General features: G+C 47.7%; 1 protein-coding gene across 2 annotated transcripts in view; it reads left to right on the plus strand.

Moving 5' to 3' along the window:
- Positions 1-1,165: 1,165 nt before the first annotated feature.
- Positions 1,166-15,805, plus strand: part of MBIP (MAP3K12 binding inhibitory protein 1) — a 62,379-nt gene continuing 47,739 nt past the window's right edge. The window contains exons 1-2 of one of the 2 annotated variants that reach the window (XM_069638426.1): positions 1,166-1,325; positions 3,903-4,022. In XM_069638426.1, the coding sequence (XP_069494527.1) occupies positions 1,269-1,325; positions 3,903-4,022 (177 nt within the window). In that variant the 5' untranslated portion in view covers positions 1,166-1,268. The remainder of the gene's footprint in view (positions 1,326-3,902; positions 4,023-15,805) is intronic. The other variant, XM_069638427.1, reaches the window with a different exon arrangement.

The raw sequence follows: 15,805 nt of genomic DNA on the forward strand, positions 1-15,805 counted from the left end.
TCGGGAGATGCGATGTAGGTTCTGTAATGATGGCTCTATTAAAGAAACGTTGAAACATCTAGTTATATTCTGTCCACATTTTGAGACAACACGCTTATTAACAATTGCAACAGAATGTGCACTCTTTGAGGCAACCAGGGAATGGCTTTGGTTAACCTGTACGTGGGGGACTAGAAGGAGTTATATATAATCTTTGTGAAGACTCTTAACACTAATTAATCATGAACTTGAGAATATGTTCCAAAAGATTCAAGGGGCAGACTAGGTGCTGATGTAAGTAACACTCTATTTGTATTGCTTTGTTGTAGCAAATGTGGCTTGTCTGCTGTTATAGCTGCTAAGGGATTATGTTCGGCAAGTTGATGCTTTGTAAATAGAGGTTAGGTTATGCCCATGCTATCCGGCAGCCTCCGTAAATTTGCAAAGTTACATTTAAGTGCAAAATAAAGTACCAATAAGCGTGCATTATACCACCTTTATCTTCTCAATATATGAACTCATGAAGATGTCAAAACACCGGCCACATGGTGAACTGTAATGAATGAACTTTTAACTGTTATCATAAAATTTACAGTAAATTGTATATAGTAGGCAAAGCGAACAGTTTAGCAGAAAGAAATATTGTTTATTTGAAACTATTAATTGTATAATATGAAGAAATGATTAATGTAAAACGTTTTTAAAGTTTGTTGATCGAACGAATAAACAACGGTTTAAAGTAAAAAAAAAAAAAAACTCTTATGCTGGGGTTCGTTCCCAAATGTGTCCCTCTGCACAGGATGGTCGAGTATGTCCAACTACACAACATACATCCCCCTTCTCTGTTGCACAGAACACATTTCCAAAACCCCCCACTCATAGCTGGCAGGCACAGCTCACACAGAAGAAAAGCTGCATTTCACAACTTAAGATAGTGCTAGTTTGTGATACATGAGAATGACATGTGTTTAAAGTTCTAATGCAACCTCTACTGAAGGGTGGTGCCTTGGAGGCCACTTTCTATAGTGCTAGTCGTCCTGAGCCGGTTTTTTTACTTTTTCAACCTGGTCCCCTTCCTTAGAGCAGAGGTGCGCAGCTCAGGGCCACGAGGCCGCCTTGCCGCTCGCGCCGCGCCGTGCGTGACCTGCGGCACGTGACTTCCGGGGCACGCCTGGACGTGCACCCCACGTGATGATGACGCGGCGGCGGCGCAGGCGCAGAGGCGCAGCGTAGCGATGGTTCGTTTCTCGGAGGGGTCTTAGACGCTGCCTGCGAGCCTGAGCTCGGCCATGGAGGCGGAGGCGCTCCTGGGGGCGCTGCAGGCGCTGCAGGGCTGGCCCCGGCAGGTGAGGGGGGACGGTGCTGGCTGGCCCCGGGCTGCGGCCCCTCGGACAGGACCCCGCCGCCGCGGGCGGAGGGAGGGAGATAACATGGCTGTTATTAAAGCGCCACTTGACGCAGCTGGACCGACAGCCCGTCCCAGACGGCCCCTCCCACTCAATACAAGGGGCTGGGCTAAAGTAAGGCCAAGTCCACTAGTAGAGTCCCCTGGTAACCATGGGAACCGCTCCCCTGGGCATTGGCAGCTCTTGTCCATAGATGGCCCTTCTGACCCATGGCAACCTGGAGTTCCTGGCAAAATAAACTCAAGCAAAACGCTACCCACTTTTGCTGCATAAAGTGCACTTAACAAGCCTCCAATTCCATGCTATCAAATTGGACCCTGATTGGGGGAATCCATGGTATCAATAACCATGTTGCTATCCTTTTATCTTTCACCCTAACGACAACACATCTTGATACAAAACTCCTGCACCGAAACAACACAGGTTACAGAATGTAAACGCTAAACGCTGTGCTCCCCCATCGCAGAAACGCCAATATAACTCCCTGCACTCCACGCCAGACTACACACACAACTGCCTTAACAACCTGGAGCGCATGTAAACCACTGCCACAGACAGCTCACCAATTAAAACTTTACACTGCAATGAGAGCCACCTCTTTTCAGATATTCACACATTGTTGTAAAAAAGCAACCTTTCCCTGCTTCAAAATGAGTCCTCTTCCATACCTCTTGCAGTTTCTCAGGCTCATAGAAACCACGAAAATGGCTGAAGACATACTGTGCAAGATTCAATAGCCTAGCATAACAGGGCACAGAAAAGAATTCCTCTCATCTCCTTTTGGGCACACCTCTGGACTGCCCAAGCAACGTCAGTGCATGGCAGCCTTAGGGAACGAAATTAATGTTTGTTTTGCTGCAGTTCCCCTGCGATGATAAATCCATGGTGCACTGAATGGCTGGTAGGACTATATATCTTCCTGTCAAAACAAGTTGTATGGGACTGCAGAGCTTGCTTTATCTTTGGCTACAGGCAGTCATTGCTTGCTCGATCCATAAAATACTTAATATTTTCTGGTCACAGTACATCAGAGGCTTGTTGTGGTGGACCACTATCTGTACTTATTACTGGAATCTCTGATATACCCCTCTTCCTCTTCTTCAAAGCTTAGCCTTCGGGAAGATGTGGAAAACATTACAATATATTCAACTAAGCTCAAGGATATGAGGAAGGGCCGACATAACAATAATACAATTTTAAGTGACAATAATGGGGCCACTAACAGAGTAGCAGTCGTTGAGTGTTTTTGTTTATTTGTTTGGTCTAAAAAAATCACTGAATTTGATTTAGGACTTTCTTTTTATATAGTGTGAATCACTTATAAGGATTCCAATTTCTTTAAGTCCGGGTTAGTTTAAATATTCTGTGCAGGTCCACACACTACAGTGAAGCAGGGAGTTTAACCTACTCTGCAATTTCATCACTTTACGCCTGCCAAGGTTTATTTGGTACATATGTTTACGTTTTGGATTTTATAGCCAACAATAATGCGTGAGCGAGTTTACTTGCAAAGTGCACACATTGCAGCAACCTGACTACATGTAAATCCTTACAGAGACATGTTTAGCTAAAAGAATATCACTGTAGCTTTATCTTTCACCTCTGTAAATTAAAACTAGTCCCAAAATGCAAACTAATGCAAGCCTGAAACATCCAATTAACACCTTCTGTACTTTCAGACACACCCACTGAAAGCAGTTGTGTAATTAACTGTTAGGTATGGCGATTCTTTGTCGCAAGCTTCCATCGTATTGTTATGAATGATATTAAGAACGCTTTACTATCTGCACAAAGCAAACCCTTTTCATGTAAAGCTAGTAGACACCATGGGTATAAATACATCCTTAAAAGGGCCTTATTCCCTTAGTTTCCCTGATTTGTAAGTGGGCACATATGTTCTATTTAACTGGTGCTGGGTGAAGTCTTTCAGTTGGAAATGTCACGGCCATCTGGTTAAGCACTGCCCTACTAAAAAGGAACATGTGTTTGCATGGTCCTTGAGGTTCTGGCTGCACCGTCCTAGACCACCCTGTGTGCGTCTCAGTCAGGCTGTGACTTGGGACATGATCAATGTTTGCTCATCTTGGCCAAGTGGATTCCAGATTTGGTGCTTTTCGTGAGCCTTTGATTTAATGGTATGCACTTTAAAATGAACCAGTTGTACAAGGTACAAACCCTTTGTATTACATTTCGACATTTTGGATATTTGAAGAAACCTTTCCAAAGCACTGCCATGCAGAGTAGCCCATAGAATTCCAACCAGCACATTCCTGTAACTTCCCACACACATGCTTTTTAAGTAGCCAAATATGGCAACCCTGTTGACCGTTTTAAACACGCCCCTTGCACCCCTTGTTTTGCTTTGCCAGTAGCTGCAGGACTTGCTTTATCATTGGTTACATGCAGGCATTGCTTGCTCGATCTAGAACATGCTTGATATATTCGGGTCACTGTACATCAGAGGCTTGATGTGGTGGTCTGCTGTCTCTGATAAGCCCCTCTTCCTTTTCTTCAAAGCTTCACATTCCGGAAGATGTGGTGAACATTACAATAGATTTGACCAAGCTTCAAGATCTCCCTGCGCCCCAGGCTTCACTACTCGGTCAAGCCCTACAGAAACACATCCAGCACATGCAGGTAGGTTTTACATTTGCTGTATGTTTGTAAAGGGTGGTGACAAGAGAAGCCGCAGTGCAAAGGTATTGGTTACTCTTTCGTTGTTCCCACTACTTGAAGCAGTCCATGTCCGAGCGCAATGATGGTTTGGCAGCGGAGATGTAGTTGGTCCTTCTTTCCATGGAAGTAGTAAACCAACCCTCTTTCTGTTCCACACAGGATTGTACAGGTATTTGGATGTGAACGGAAACTAGCAAGTATCTCTGTGGGATAGTGTCTTTCTCTTGGAGATGCGCAGCTCCCTCTAGACAAGCTGCATGGATGTGTATCTTGCACGTTCCCACCAGGAGAGGGATGTCAATTCGGGGATCTAGTGTTTCACATGCAATGTGTAGAAACCCTCCAGAAATTAAACGCTAGTTAATTTCGCCACAGTAATCAAATCTATCAATCCATTGTTCCCTGGCCAAGTATTCTTTTGTCGTAGAAACAACATTGCAATTGATTTCCCATATTCCTTATAGCCGCAGCTGCAAAAATACATTGTTCAGGCACAGTGTCTGCTTTCACAAGCCGGACTGGGCCCCCGGAAAGGGAGGATTGCCATATGGAGGCTATACCATATCACAACTTAGGCCAGCTTCCACAGGCGAAAGCATCGACTGCTGAGCCCAGGTACCGCAGCCAAGCACAGCCCTGACCACTTAACAGACCCACGGGTACAGCCAGCCTGGAGACCCACGTCAGTCTGAGAGTTACTGGAGCAGAGCAGATTGGACAGTGCATAATATGGTGAGACAGAGGAGGTTGCAGGGGCAGGACTAGAGTTTGAGGAGTTTGCGCGTGAGGGCCTTTCTATGTTTGGAATTTATAGAGTGCAAATCTCGCTGGGAAGCAATGGAGCTGTGTACAAAGGGAGACCCACCCAGAGAGTTACAGGTAGGGGAGCCAATGAGATGGGGATGTGTAAGAGGGGTGGGAGGTGGTTTCAGAGGTGTGGGGTAAGAGTTCATTCGAGCCATCGGTGATTGGTGTGATCTTTGAACATTGGGATCTTCAGGTCCTCCTGTTTACAAGGTAAAAGAGGAGGTTCATATCAAGAGGCTGTCTTGTACCAGTGGTATGTGAGCTCTTGAGGGAGTGGTTAAACTAGAAGGTGTTTATTAAGAATGTGGAAATATGAGACAGTGGTAGACTTACTGGCGATGAGGAGGCAGCTAGTGGTAGATTAAGTGGATAATGGTGTAGCAGACGCACAGGTAGGAAAAAGTATAAGCCCTACTGGCGTGGCGAAAGAAGGAAATGGCGTTCCTTGAGGAGCTTCTGAATGTTTAAGGAAGGGTTAACGGATGACGCAAAGTTTGGTATTGAGGCGTGACAATAACATCAAGAGGTGTTATGAGAGATGGTGAGGTCGAGGTGGTGGTGGTAAGCGTGCAGGGATCACATTAGCAGGCGTTGGAGACAGTGCAGATGTGCTGGTGGCCACCTCACCAGGCAATGAGGTGGTAGCAACATTTGTGTACACGCAGCCCTGCAAACCAGGCTAAAAACCGCAGATCAGGGGCTAGCAATAGCCCTCTAACCACCAGGTGTATGTCATTGGCTCAGAGACCTGAAATGGGGGTAACGCAGTCCCAGAATGAATGATGGCTAGGTGGGGCCAAAGCCATTCCCAGTGAGTACTGTAGATGTGGTATGGTTTATGAAATTAAAAAAAAAGCAAGTTAAAAACAATGGTTGAAAGGGACCAAGACCCTTCAGGGAAAACAAATATTTGAAATTGCATTCTATTTCACTGCAAGGAAACGAAAGAGCTTTCCAGTTATGCTTTCTGAAACGACCATACCTCTGCTACCACCGCGCGCTATCATGACGCCCCGTTTGCCAATGCGATGACCTATACATGCTTTACTTGTAACAACGAAAAAAGACTCCTAAAGGCAGGTTTATGCTTGCATCCCAAACCAGCAAAATCCCCCCAAATGTCCGTTGCAGTTTCTTACGCCACAGTGCTGACCCGCCCCAGGCTCTGCTTGTTTGTGCAGGTCACCCTAGCAAAGCTGGTTTTTAAATGAATGTTTTCAGATGGCATGAGCCCCCTTCTTTTTGTGCATGTGTGTTGGCTCCTTGCATTGACTGTATAATTTCAAGCAGTTTGCGGTTACTTTTCAACATTATTTAACAAGCTAGCAATTTTTCCCTTGCTGCAGACTCGTTCAGAGTGTTGTACGTGCATGTTGCGTTGGCATGTGTGGGGTAAAAAGCATTGCATGGAGAGGGGTACAGAATAGCAAGTGGGGTTGTGCTCGCTTTAGAAATACTAGCTGGTGCGTTTTCTGCATTTTATTTGTTATTCCTTCACTGACTTAAAACATTGGTAATCTCTACATTTAGCCATCTGGCACGGGCAGAGACTGGTGTGCACTTCTGTGTGAGCCACCCAGTAGCCCTCTGGGTATGGCATGCCTTTAGCCCTGCCCCTGGAACCCCTGAAATACCCATTGCGCTTAGGGGGCATTGTCTTAGCAGATTTGTCCGCTGGCATCTTTGGTGGGGCCTGACCAAAGGGACTTTGCAAACACCCCTCTCACCCCCCCAACCTGCTGTCATATGCAGTGCTTGCTTTGGTTGGGTCAGGGTTTTTGAAGCGCTGGCCATGACCAGCGGTCACTAATACAGGGACATGTCCTTTGGTCGTCCCTGTGGCCACTGGGCCACATCGTAGAGCACGAACTGTTTGGGGCAAGGCTTCTCCAAAATGCCCTTGGCCAGTGGGATCTACAGCTGACATGGCCCTGGGTCCCAGGGTGTGGGTCTGCGGATTGTACTGTGCAAACTCACATCAAGTGATATATATATTTAACGGATATGTACAATGGTGGTTTGGGGAGCGCAGGGTTGCATGATTCCATCCAATAGTTTGGGCTGTAGTGAGAGCAAACCCTCGTCTTTGGAAAAAAGAATGGGGTAAAATGTGTTTTAGTCCCCTTGATGAAGCCTCGCAACAAAGTGGTCTTTTATTTTGTTGTGGTCGTATTGTGAGACTAACACAATGTGCTTCCTTCCTATGAGGAATCTCACTCATTCATAGTTGAAGCCGCTTTCTCAAAATATAATGTATGTTCATGCTCTAATGCTGTTCTTTAATAAACGAGTTTAATGTGAATTTGTGCCTAATCCCTTTATTTCCTTACCACCCTTCCATTGAGTGTGCAGTCACCTGGGGTGGTAAGGCAAGTCATGAACTGCAGTCATGAGGGGGGGGGGCAATGGTTTTTGTCCCCCCTCCTACTTTCGTGGAACATCATTTTCTCCCACTCATTTGGCAGGGGCTGCTTTCATTTAGATGTCATGCCCCTCGTGTAGTCTGTCTCTCCTCCATTGACTCCATGGCAGGGCTAATGATCTGAGTCGCCGGCCCCCGATGAGTGCTCCCCACAGGATAATGCTGCTCTTGCCCACGCCTTGGGTAAAAAAAGCTCTGTAGTTGGTGCTGTTGTGCACTAAACGGAAGACAAGGGCGCCAGTCTTGCCCAGCCTCTGCTGTGCCCAGCAGGGTAGCAAGATGATGACCCACAGTCTCGTGAGAAGCCGCTCTCCACACAAGACTATGCTCCAGCTGTCCTTTAGAGCATTAGCCTAAAGTCGGCCAGGGTGGCAAGTCGGCGTGTGCCACTTTCATGAGTTAATGCACTCTGCAGCTGGTACTTTTGAGCAATGTATCGGACCACTAGTTTTTTCGTCCTGTGAACTGTTCAATAGAGTAATCGCACATTGCATATGCGTTTAAGGGACACTTTACAAGTATATATATATTTCTTTTTTTAAATGGTATCATGCCTATTTTTGTAAAAAGAAGGTATTCTACTGTCCCTAAGTAAAACATGCCTTTTGCATAAAGGAATTGCATCACTGTGTACGTAACCAAAGTACTTGACCCTTTTTTTAGTGCAGATTGTAAGAACATTACTAACTGCTTTTCAAGTCCAGTCTTCTGTGTTACTTTTGCGACTTTTTAATCTTTCTTATGTCTGGATTTTTCTCGAGGCACACCACTTCGTTGTTCCGCTTACTGTTTTTTTCTGTAGACCGGCTCGGTTGGGAACGTGTTTGCAGTCCTCAAACCTTTTGGTTCAATTTTCTGCAATTGTTGGAGCTTTCTTTAGAGAAAGTAACTCCTTCTCGCTTTGGGAGTTTTGGCCCTCATTTTAACTTTTGCTTGATGCTGTCCCTGTAAATGTGTTGCCTTAATATAGCGGATTGGGACTCCTGTGTAGCTCATGGGTCTTCCTAATACCTTACTCGACACAAGTGCTTTCCTGGTGGATCAGCACCTTTTGGGTTTAAGGATTCTTTAAGGTACTCTGTGCGTTGATCTTCATCTCCTTCGGTGCAACTACTCATTGTGGTTTTCTGCAATTCTTCCATTCAAGTTCTTCTCCTTGGTCAGTGCCTGGCTTTTTAGCACCCCATATAAGCAAGTGCTTTCCAGGAATTGCACGCTTCCCCGACCTAAATAGCCCTTCCTGATCTCGCATCGTGAGCTTTTGGGCACTTGACCTGTCATAGATTCTTCCCAATTTGGATAGTTCTTGGCCCTTTCTTTTTTTTAATCTGGGTTACTGCTATTGCATTTTTGTCCATCTTTTAGGCACCTGCATGGCAGAAGTCTCAACGGGGGGGGGGGGTTATGAGTATCTTGATCCACTGCCCTGTGCTCCTCATCGCTGTAAGGTCCATCTTCGTAGGCCCTACCTGCAACAAGCTTCATTCCCTATCTGATTTTTCTCGTGTCCCTCCCCTCTGATGTCGTGGAAATAAAAGTACAGTCACAATGCCTGCTATCTGGGAGGAGCAGCTGTGGTTTTCTTTCCGTTTCCAGGTTCGCTGGCATGTTGCTTTCCTTACTTGGGATGGGAAAGGTTCTGGAGGGTTGCTATGAAGTGAAAGCAGTCCTCAACACAAGTAAGAGCATGCTTGAGGCTAACGAGGCATGTTAGTCTGCCTAACATTAGTGAAAACAATGGTATTCCTTTACAAGAAGTTCTTTTAAAGGATTTCAGGATCCATGGCTTCAAGTAACTGGCACAGAAGCCGTGAAAATCATGTTGACGAGGGGACTTAATCATCAGACTGGTGGGTGTGGTCTACTTCATATTCAATTAAGCTTTCAGAAGGTGCTGAGCAACATTCCCGAGTTGAGTAGGTTGAACAGCCTGAGTGACTGGGGAGGGAGTTGCGGCTGACAGTGCCCTGGTAAATAGTCTATTCCGAGGAGGGGGGTGATGGGTGACGCATACAGGGATGGATTCTACAACCCAAACTTTTGTCTGCAAGGAATTGGCAAACCCTTCTGCATCCGCCTCCTCCTCTGCGCCCACCTGGGCCCTCTGCTCAGCATGTGCAGCACATTTCACCAACAAAACCTTGGGCATCCTTTCCTCTCTCACTCCTTCACCCACACATGCACCAGCATCCTCCGAGCCCTCTTGGGCCTCTCCCTTTTCCCGCCTCTTCCTTCATCACCCCTGAGGAGGTCACTAGGCTAGTACGCTCTATGAAACCTCTTTCAAAATCCATGCCCTTCCAAAACTATCAAGAACAACATTGACACTCTAGCTCCAGCCTTTGCGGACCTCTGCAACCTCTCCTTCGCCTCTGGAGTTTTCCCCTCCTCTCTCAAACCTTCTGCTGACCCTTCTATTCCGGCAAACTATCACTCCTTTCCTGGGAAAACTACAGGAGAAGTTGGCTATCTCTCAGCCTACTCCCCACACTGAATCTGTTGATTATCTCCACAGCCATCAGTCTGGCTTCAGAGCATCTAGAGACAACGGAAACCGCTCTCCTGAACACCCGTGAAGACCTGCTCTCAACTCTCCTTCTGTCCTCATTCTTCTTGACCTCTCCTCTGCATTCCACACAGTGAACCTTACACCCTGATCAGTCATCTCCGTTATAACCTGGGCATCAGTGATCAGGCCCTGGCGTGGCTTACCACCTTTCTCTCTGACCGTCCATCCCAGGTGGAACTAGGGCCCTTTCTCTCCGCTATCACTCTTTACCTGTGGAGTCTCCCAGGGACCTATCCCCCTGGTTCTTCAATATTTACATGGCCGCCTTGGTGCACTTGATCTCGTCCTTCACTTCCAACTTTCAGTGTTATGTGGACGACACTCGGCTCTCCTTCAAGCTTCCCTTAGCTTCTTCTTCATCCTCGCTCATTTCATGACTGTCCACAATTCAGTCCTGGTGTACAGCGAACAACCTCTGCTTTAGAGATTGTTCTCATTGGGACCCCTGGTCCCGTTTTCCCAGTCTCACTCTGGCCGGCCTCACTTGGCTCTGCACCCTCACCCACCAGTGAAGCAAAAAACCTGGGGGTCAGCTTCGATTCCACTCTGTCCTTCTCCCCACACATCTCAGATATAGCCAAAAAATCTCATCAGCTGCACCTCCTGAGGCATTCTACATTTTCTCACTTCCCCCAGAGTCATTCTCTAGAGAGCTCTGGTTCTCTCTAGACTTGACTACTGTAAGTCTTTCTTAATCTCCCTACTTCTATACTCCGACCTTTACAGCTCATCCAGAACAGAACCGCAAGACGTATCCTTGGCCTCAAGCCCGGGGACTGCATCTTCTCTCTGGCACTGAAATCCCTCCATTGGCTCCCTGTGGCTGCAAGGATCATGTTTAAGAACTCTGCATAGTTCATGAGTCTGTCTCGGCCTAGGGCACGCACTAGTTACAACACACTCTTCTCAAATACACTTGCTCTAGAGCACCGCCTTCATCCTCCTCCAACTCTGAGAGTGAGCTGTTTCTTCAGAGATTGGGGTGTAAATCCTTATTCTCTGCTGGGGCCATCCTCTGGAACAGTCTCCCTGCCTCTGTCTTGAGCCAGATCTCCTCAAATTCTGGAAACTCCTCAAGACCTTCCTCTTCTAACCTCCGCCTGCTGCCACCTCCTTCTGTTCAGCTTCCTGACTGGTCGCCTGGCTCACCTCAGAACCTTACAGAGCCCAGGCACCTACACCAGTCCCTGCACCTGCCTAATGGCCCCAGCACTACTTGCAGCACTACGCACTTCCTAAAAGGCAAACCTCTGCACTAACCCAGCCCTTCTGGACCAGGCGCAATTCCCTTCACCCATCTTTCGCACTTCCTGTCGGGCACTTGCATGATCTGAATGCACCTTACCCAGTACGTTTGTCTGTCTGTTCCATGTCTACCCCCCCCCCTTTACATTGTGCACCTGAAACGCTTTCTGTTGGTGGCACACCATAAAGGCACAATAACCTGATCGTGTCCCCTCCTACCCTAACTGCTGGTCATGCACTTGCAGTACTGTCCGTTTGTTATGCTTGTACCTCCCACCCCCCTTAAGTACATGCACTTGAATCAGCAGAAATGTCGTCTGGCCTAGTATGCTTAATATTGTATATCATACTGAAATTCCAAGGCCTTACGAATGATTGTATCTCATGTTCCCCTCCTGCCTGGGAGCGTTTTGAAGCACTTGTTTTGTATATAAGCGCTTTGTAAATATACAATACAACCCCTGTCATCTGCAGTGCATTCCTTCTTGTAGATGAGCATGCCTGTTCAGCTGGTGGAAAAACCAAGTCTTGGATTAGAGAGTGCTTTTATGAGATGGCGACTTCGAATGGCTGTGGTCACAAATGTAGAGTTCAGAATACCACCAACCTGAACTTCAGCTGTTTGATTGACCTCTGCACCCGTACCCGTGCCGCAGGAGCTCCGCGATGCAGCATATGCAAGAAGCTCTCGTGGTAGCCCATCAAGTGAGCACAAGCAAGGGTGGAAAGCAGCAAAGCAGAGCCTCGTTCACTACCTCACACGGCAGATGAGGGTAGCTGCGCTTTCCCGGCTTCCACAAGCCTTGAGTACCTCCAACACTGTGCAGGATCGTTTACTGCTTGTGCTCTCTAGCGAAGAGCGGGAGAAACTGCAGGCCTCTGCTGGCCGATAGCAGAGCTTCACCGTCTGGAAGTGACTTTCACTTGTCACAGTGGCATGGCAGCCTCTGGTGTCGCTCTGAGGCCTCCCATGCTTTGGATTCCAAGTTCCAGTGATCGGCCTCCCGAAGGGTCACAGGTGTCCTCCCGGTACGCAAACCCCTCCCCCCCCCCCCCCGATGCACAGAAACCTTGGCTGAGGATGCCCCCAGCCGAGGACCTGCAGTATTCAAGTCTTGACTGAGTAGCTACCTGTCTAAGTGCTCGCATGCCCTTTCCTGGACTCCGACCAGGGCCAGCTATCAGTATTTCCATGTAGTGCCATTTCTGATACCGGCCCTGAAGAGACTGCCCACAAACTATGGGGCTAGCTGTTTAAACCCACTACAGTGGTCAAATGGCTTCCTTTATGGAAAAAGTCAAACGGTAAAGACGCACAGGCCTGTACACATTGGGCACCACTGACAAAGGGACAGGTGGCCATAGAAAGCATGGTTTGCCCTGCACTCATTTTTACAGGAAGGCAGCTGTGCTACAAAATGGGCATCCGTTGGCAAGTCAACTTGCGGCCTAGCCAGTATCTCCTTCACTAAAGTGGCCCGAATTACAAAAGCAGTACAAATGCTTGTGCTCCCGTTAAACTGTATGCGGAAACGGCAAACTCTTAACGAACACACCATAGCCATGTCGCTGCAGAACAAACTCATTGCAAAGGTTGAGACTCGGTGCCAAAATGATGCACTAGAAATCGAGCGAAGGGTCAAAGCGTCCCCATGTTCGGGGAAATGGTAAGGGTCTTCGGGTACATAAGGGAATAAAGCCAGTGCAAGCGGCTTCCTTTCCCACCCCTGTAACGCTGCTACATTCTTGCCGGTGTAGACCCGCGCATGCGCCTGCACCGTGTGCCCATGTTGGCTCCTGGTGGGGTTTTGTCATCGGCCGCATGACTCCCGCGGAGGAGGGTCGCTCGCATTTGGTGTGTGGTCAGGAAGGCCCTTATTGGCAGACTCTGGGTGGGAGTCGTGGATAGAGGGCCAAATTGCTACAAAGCACACTCTGGTAGTTGGATGATGATCTGTAGAATGGTGGAAGTTGAAGCTGTATGGTATAATTCAGAGCTTTGCATAAAGCTGTCCCTTGGGCGGAATGTCTGTGTTCTGGGCTGTTGGTCCGATCCTCACTGGTGGCTCTTCAGCAGAGCTGTCTGTGTGCAGTCTACTTTTGCGTGGACTGCTGAGGTTTAGGCACATTTCTGGAAATGCCTTCTTCTCCCCCAGCCCGGCCGCCCCTCCCTATTTGCACACGCCACTACATTCGGAGAACCATTTGTGTGGGCCTGGTAGCTCCTGATGTGCTTCATATCCCCGCGTACCTTGTTGGGCTTCACTTTTCAGTGGGGTCTGTTCAGTGTCGCAACGCTTGTACCAAGCCTCTGCTGAGTAACAGCACAGGCACTTGTGGAGGAGGAAGTGGGCTGGAGCTGCATCTGCCGAGTGCCAGTGTGAATGACGCCCTAATCAAGTGGCTTTTCTGCCGAGGCCCTGGTTTGGTCCACACAGCCGTGTAGTCGGAGTCAATGTTTTGAATCCTTCGTCCTGATCTCGCCAGGCTTCCTTCTTACAATGAGATGCCAGAAAGCCAGAGGCTCCCACGCTGTGCGTTTGTGTAAGTGTGTGAGGCATGCACACAGCATGGCCAGTGAGCTACTCAATCCAGCATGATGGATTTATGAAGAGCTTCTGCTTCAGATGAAGTCCCCATTATTGCGCTGTACACATGAGGATTTCACTGGGCTGATCACTGCTCTATAAAGCAAAGACACTGAATGGTACCAAATAATGGAAAGAGCAGCTTGATTGATGGAGGGGGGGAGGGGATCCCGGGCATCTAGTTCCATTGCTGGTGGCCCATGAGTGTAGTGGCCACGCCTTTATATCAGTATTGAGAAGAGACAGAAATGGGGCATGCAAACTGCCGCTCTGGTCCTTCTCATGAAGTGCTGCCCCTTGACACTGCTCATTCTGCACGACTACCCGACTGCCGCTTACAAGGGATCGATTAAGCACCAGCCCAAGTGTTCTCCATCAGATAGTTGGTCTGCTGCTTTCTAGCTTTTCAAGTTCAATATTCATAATGCGTACAGTCTTAGACTTACATGCCTGTTGATTTTTGTGCACTACTCCGTTCACTGGGTGTATTTTGTGATCTAGCGCCTTATGCCAAGGGGCTGTATGTACATATGCCAACTTAAAGTATAATAATTATGGGTACAGGAAAAGCACTTCTTCAGAATCCATAGGAATGATGGACATTACAATACAAAAAAAGGTACATAATTTAGAATTGAAGAAGATGGCTCTTTAAAGAGGAACGGAATAGAGTATCACAATAGATCGAAGAGGAAGAGCATTCCAGTCAAGCAAAGCAAGTAAGGAAAAAGAGTGAAAGTGCGACTGAGCACAGGGAGGACGGGAAAACACGAGAAGGGAGATAAATGAGAGCCAGACCATAAAGAGATCTGAAAACAATACAGAGAAAAGTAAATTGTAGCCGAGAATGGAGAGAGAGGGAGAAAAAAAATAATGTATGGAGGCATTGAAAATAGACTTTAAAGGTGAAAGCCGGGAAACCAAAAGAGCAAAATGGAACAATAGCATAAACGTGAGAAACTAAAAGCCGGAATCGGAACTTATGGCACTAAAATGAAGAAAAGGCCAGACTTTCTGAATATTAAAGAGGTGATAACGACAAGAGCCAGTAAGAGAAATATGGTCTGTGAAGGAAATATCCGTATCCAGGTGAAGACCCAAGAATCCGGGCAGTAGAGTAAATCCATCTGCCCTCTCACCAGAGACGGGCTGCAGCATCTGGGCACAGGCAGCAGATGCACTGAACACCACAAGGCTCCAGGAACAATAGGAGCCTGCCTTGACATCGCCATACACCAGGTAAGCCCTTCTGGGCTTGGGGACATCCTGCCTGCTAAATTCACTATCGAAGCAACGAGTGCCCACGATATGTTTTTAAATTTATATTTGCGCCTTCTGTTGCAGAGAGCTCTCCTTCGCCCGATTTTTCCCAGTGGGCCCTTTCTTGACATTTCTCGAACTTTAAAAAATGGCTGCCCTGTTGGAAGGACAGAGTGCTTCCTTTTGCGAAGATGCCGCTGCCGTGATGTGGCTGCAGCTTGAACGTTATATGCCAATCCTGGGAGCTGGCGGGCAGACGCTGAATCAAAGGCCCACTTCATTGGCCTCTGTCTGGGCCTGGTAGGACTCGGAGGATTGCCACCCCACTCCCATGCTGCCCCCCGTAGCTCCTCGTGCTCCGCCACCTCCCACCCAGCATGCAGCGTGCTACCCCTCAACCTGGTTCTGAAACTTGGCTCTCTCACCAAGAAGCTCTGTGAGTCATGTCCTTGACATTGTCGAGCCTCTTTCGCTAACTCTCACAGCAGTGAACGTGTGTGCCTCTGCCATTCTACCACACAAAATGCTTATATCCCTTCTCCTTAATGCATTTCTGCGCTTGGTGTGTGTAATAACTCCTCGCCCACCATTCTGGCACTCGACTGGTGCTATTCATCTGTGTGTTGACCATTAGGCTGCCTGATGAGCTTCTGATTGTGCAGTCTCTCCTCTATCTCTCTGGCACCCCTGTGGCACATCTACTTAACTGCTTTACTATCACCTATCCTTCCTCTCTCATGAAGTCTGGAAGGAAAAGGATAAAAAGACATCCTGACCACTAACCCCATCGCAGACACCTACGTTAGCGCAACTTCCAGACATATTTTCACTGACCTCCTTTTCTGTCCCCTCT

The sequence above is a fragment of the Ambystoma mexicanum genome, chromosome 14, assembly GCF_040938575.1.
Source record: "Ambystoma mexicanum isolate Mex_15411 chromosome 14, UKY_AmexF1_1, whole genome shotgun sequence".
NCBI lineage: Eukaryota > Metazoa > Chordata > Amphibia > Caudata > Ambystomatidae > Ambystoma > Ambystoma mexicanum.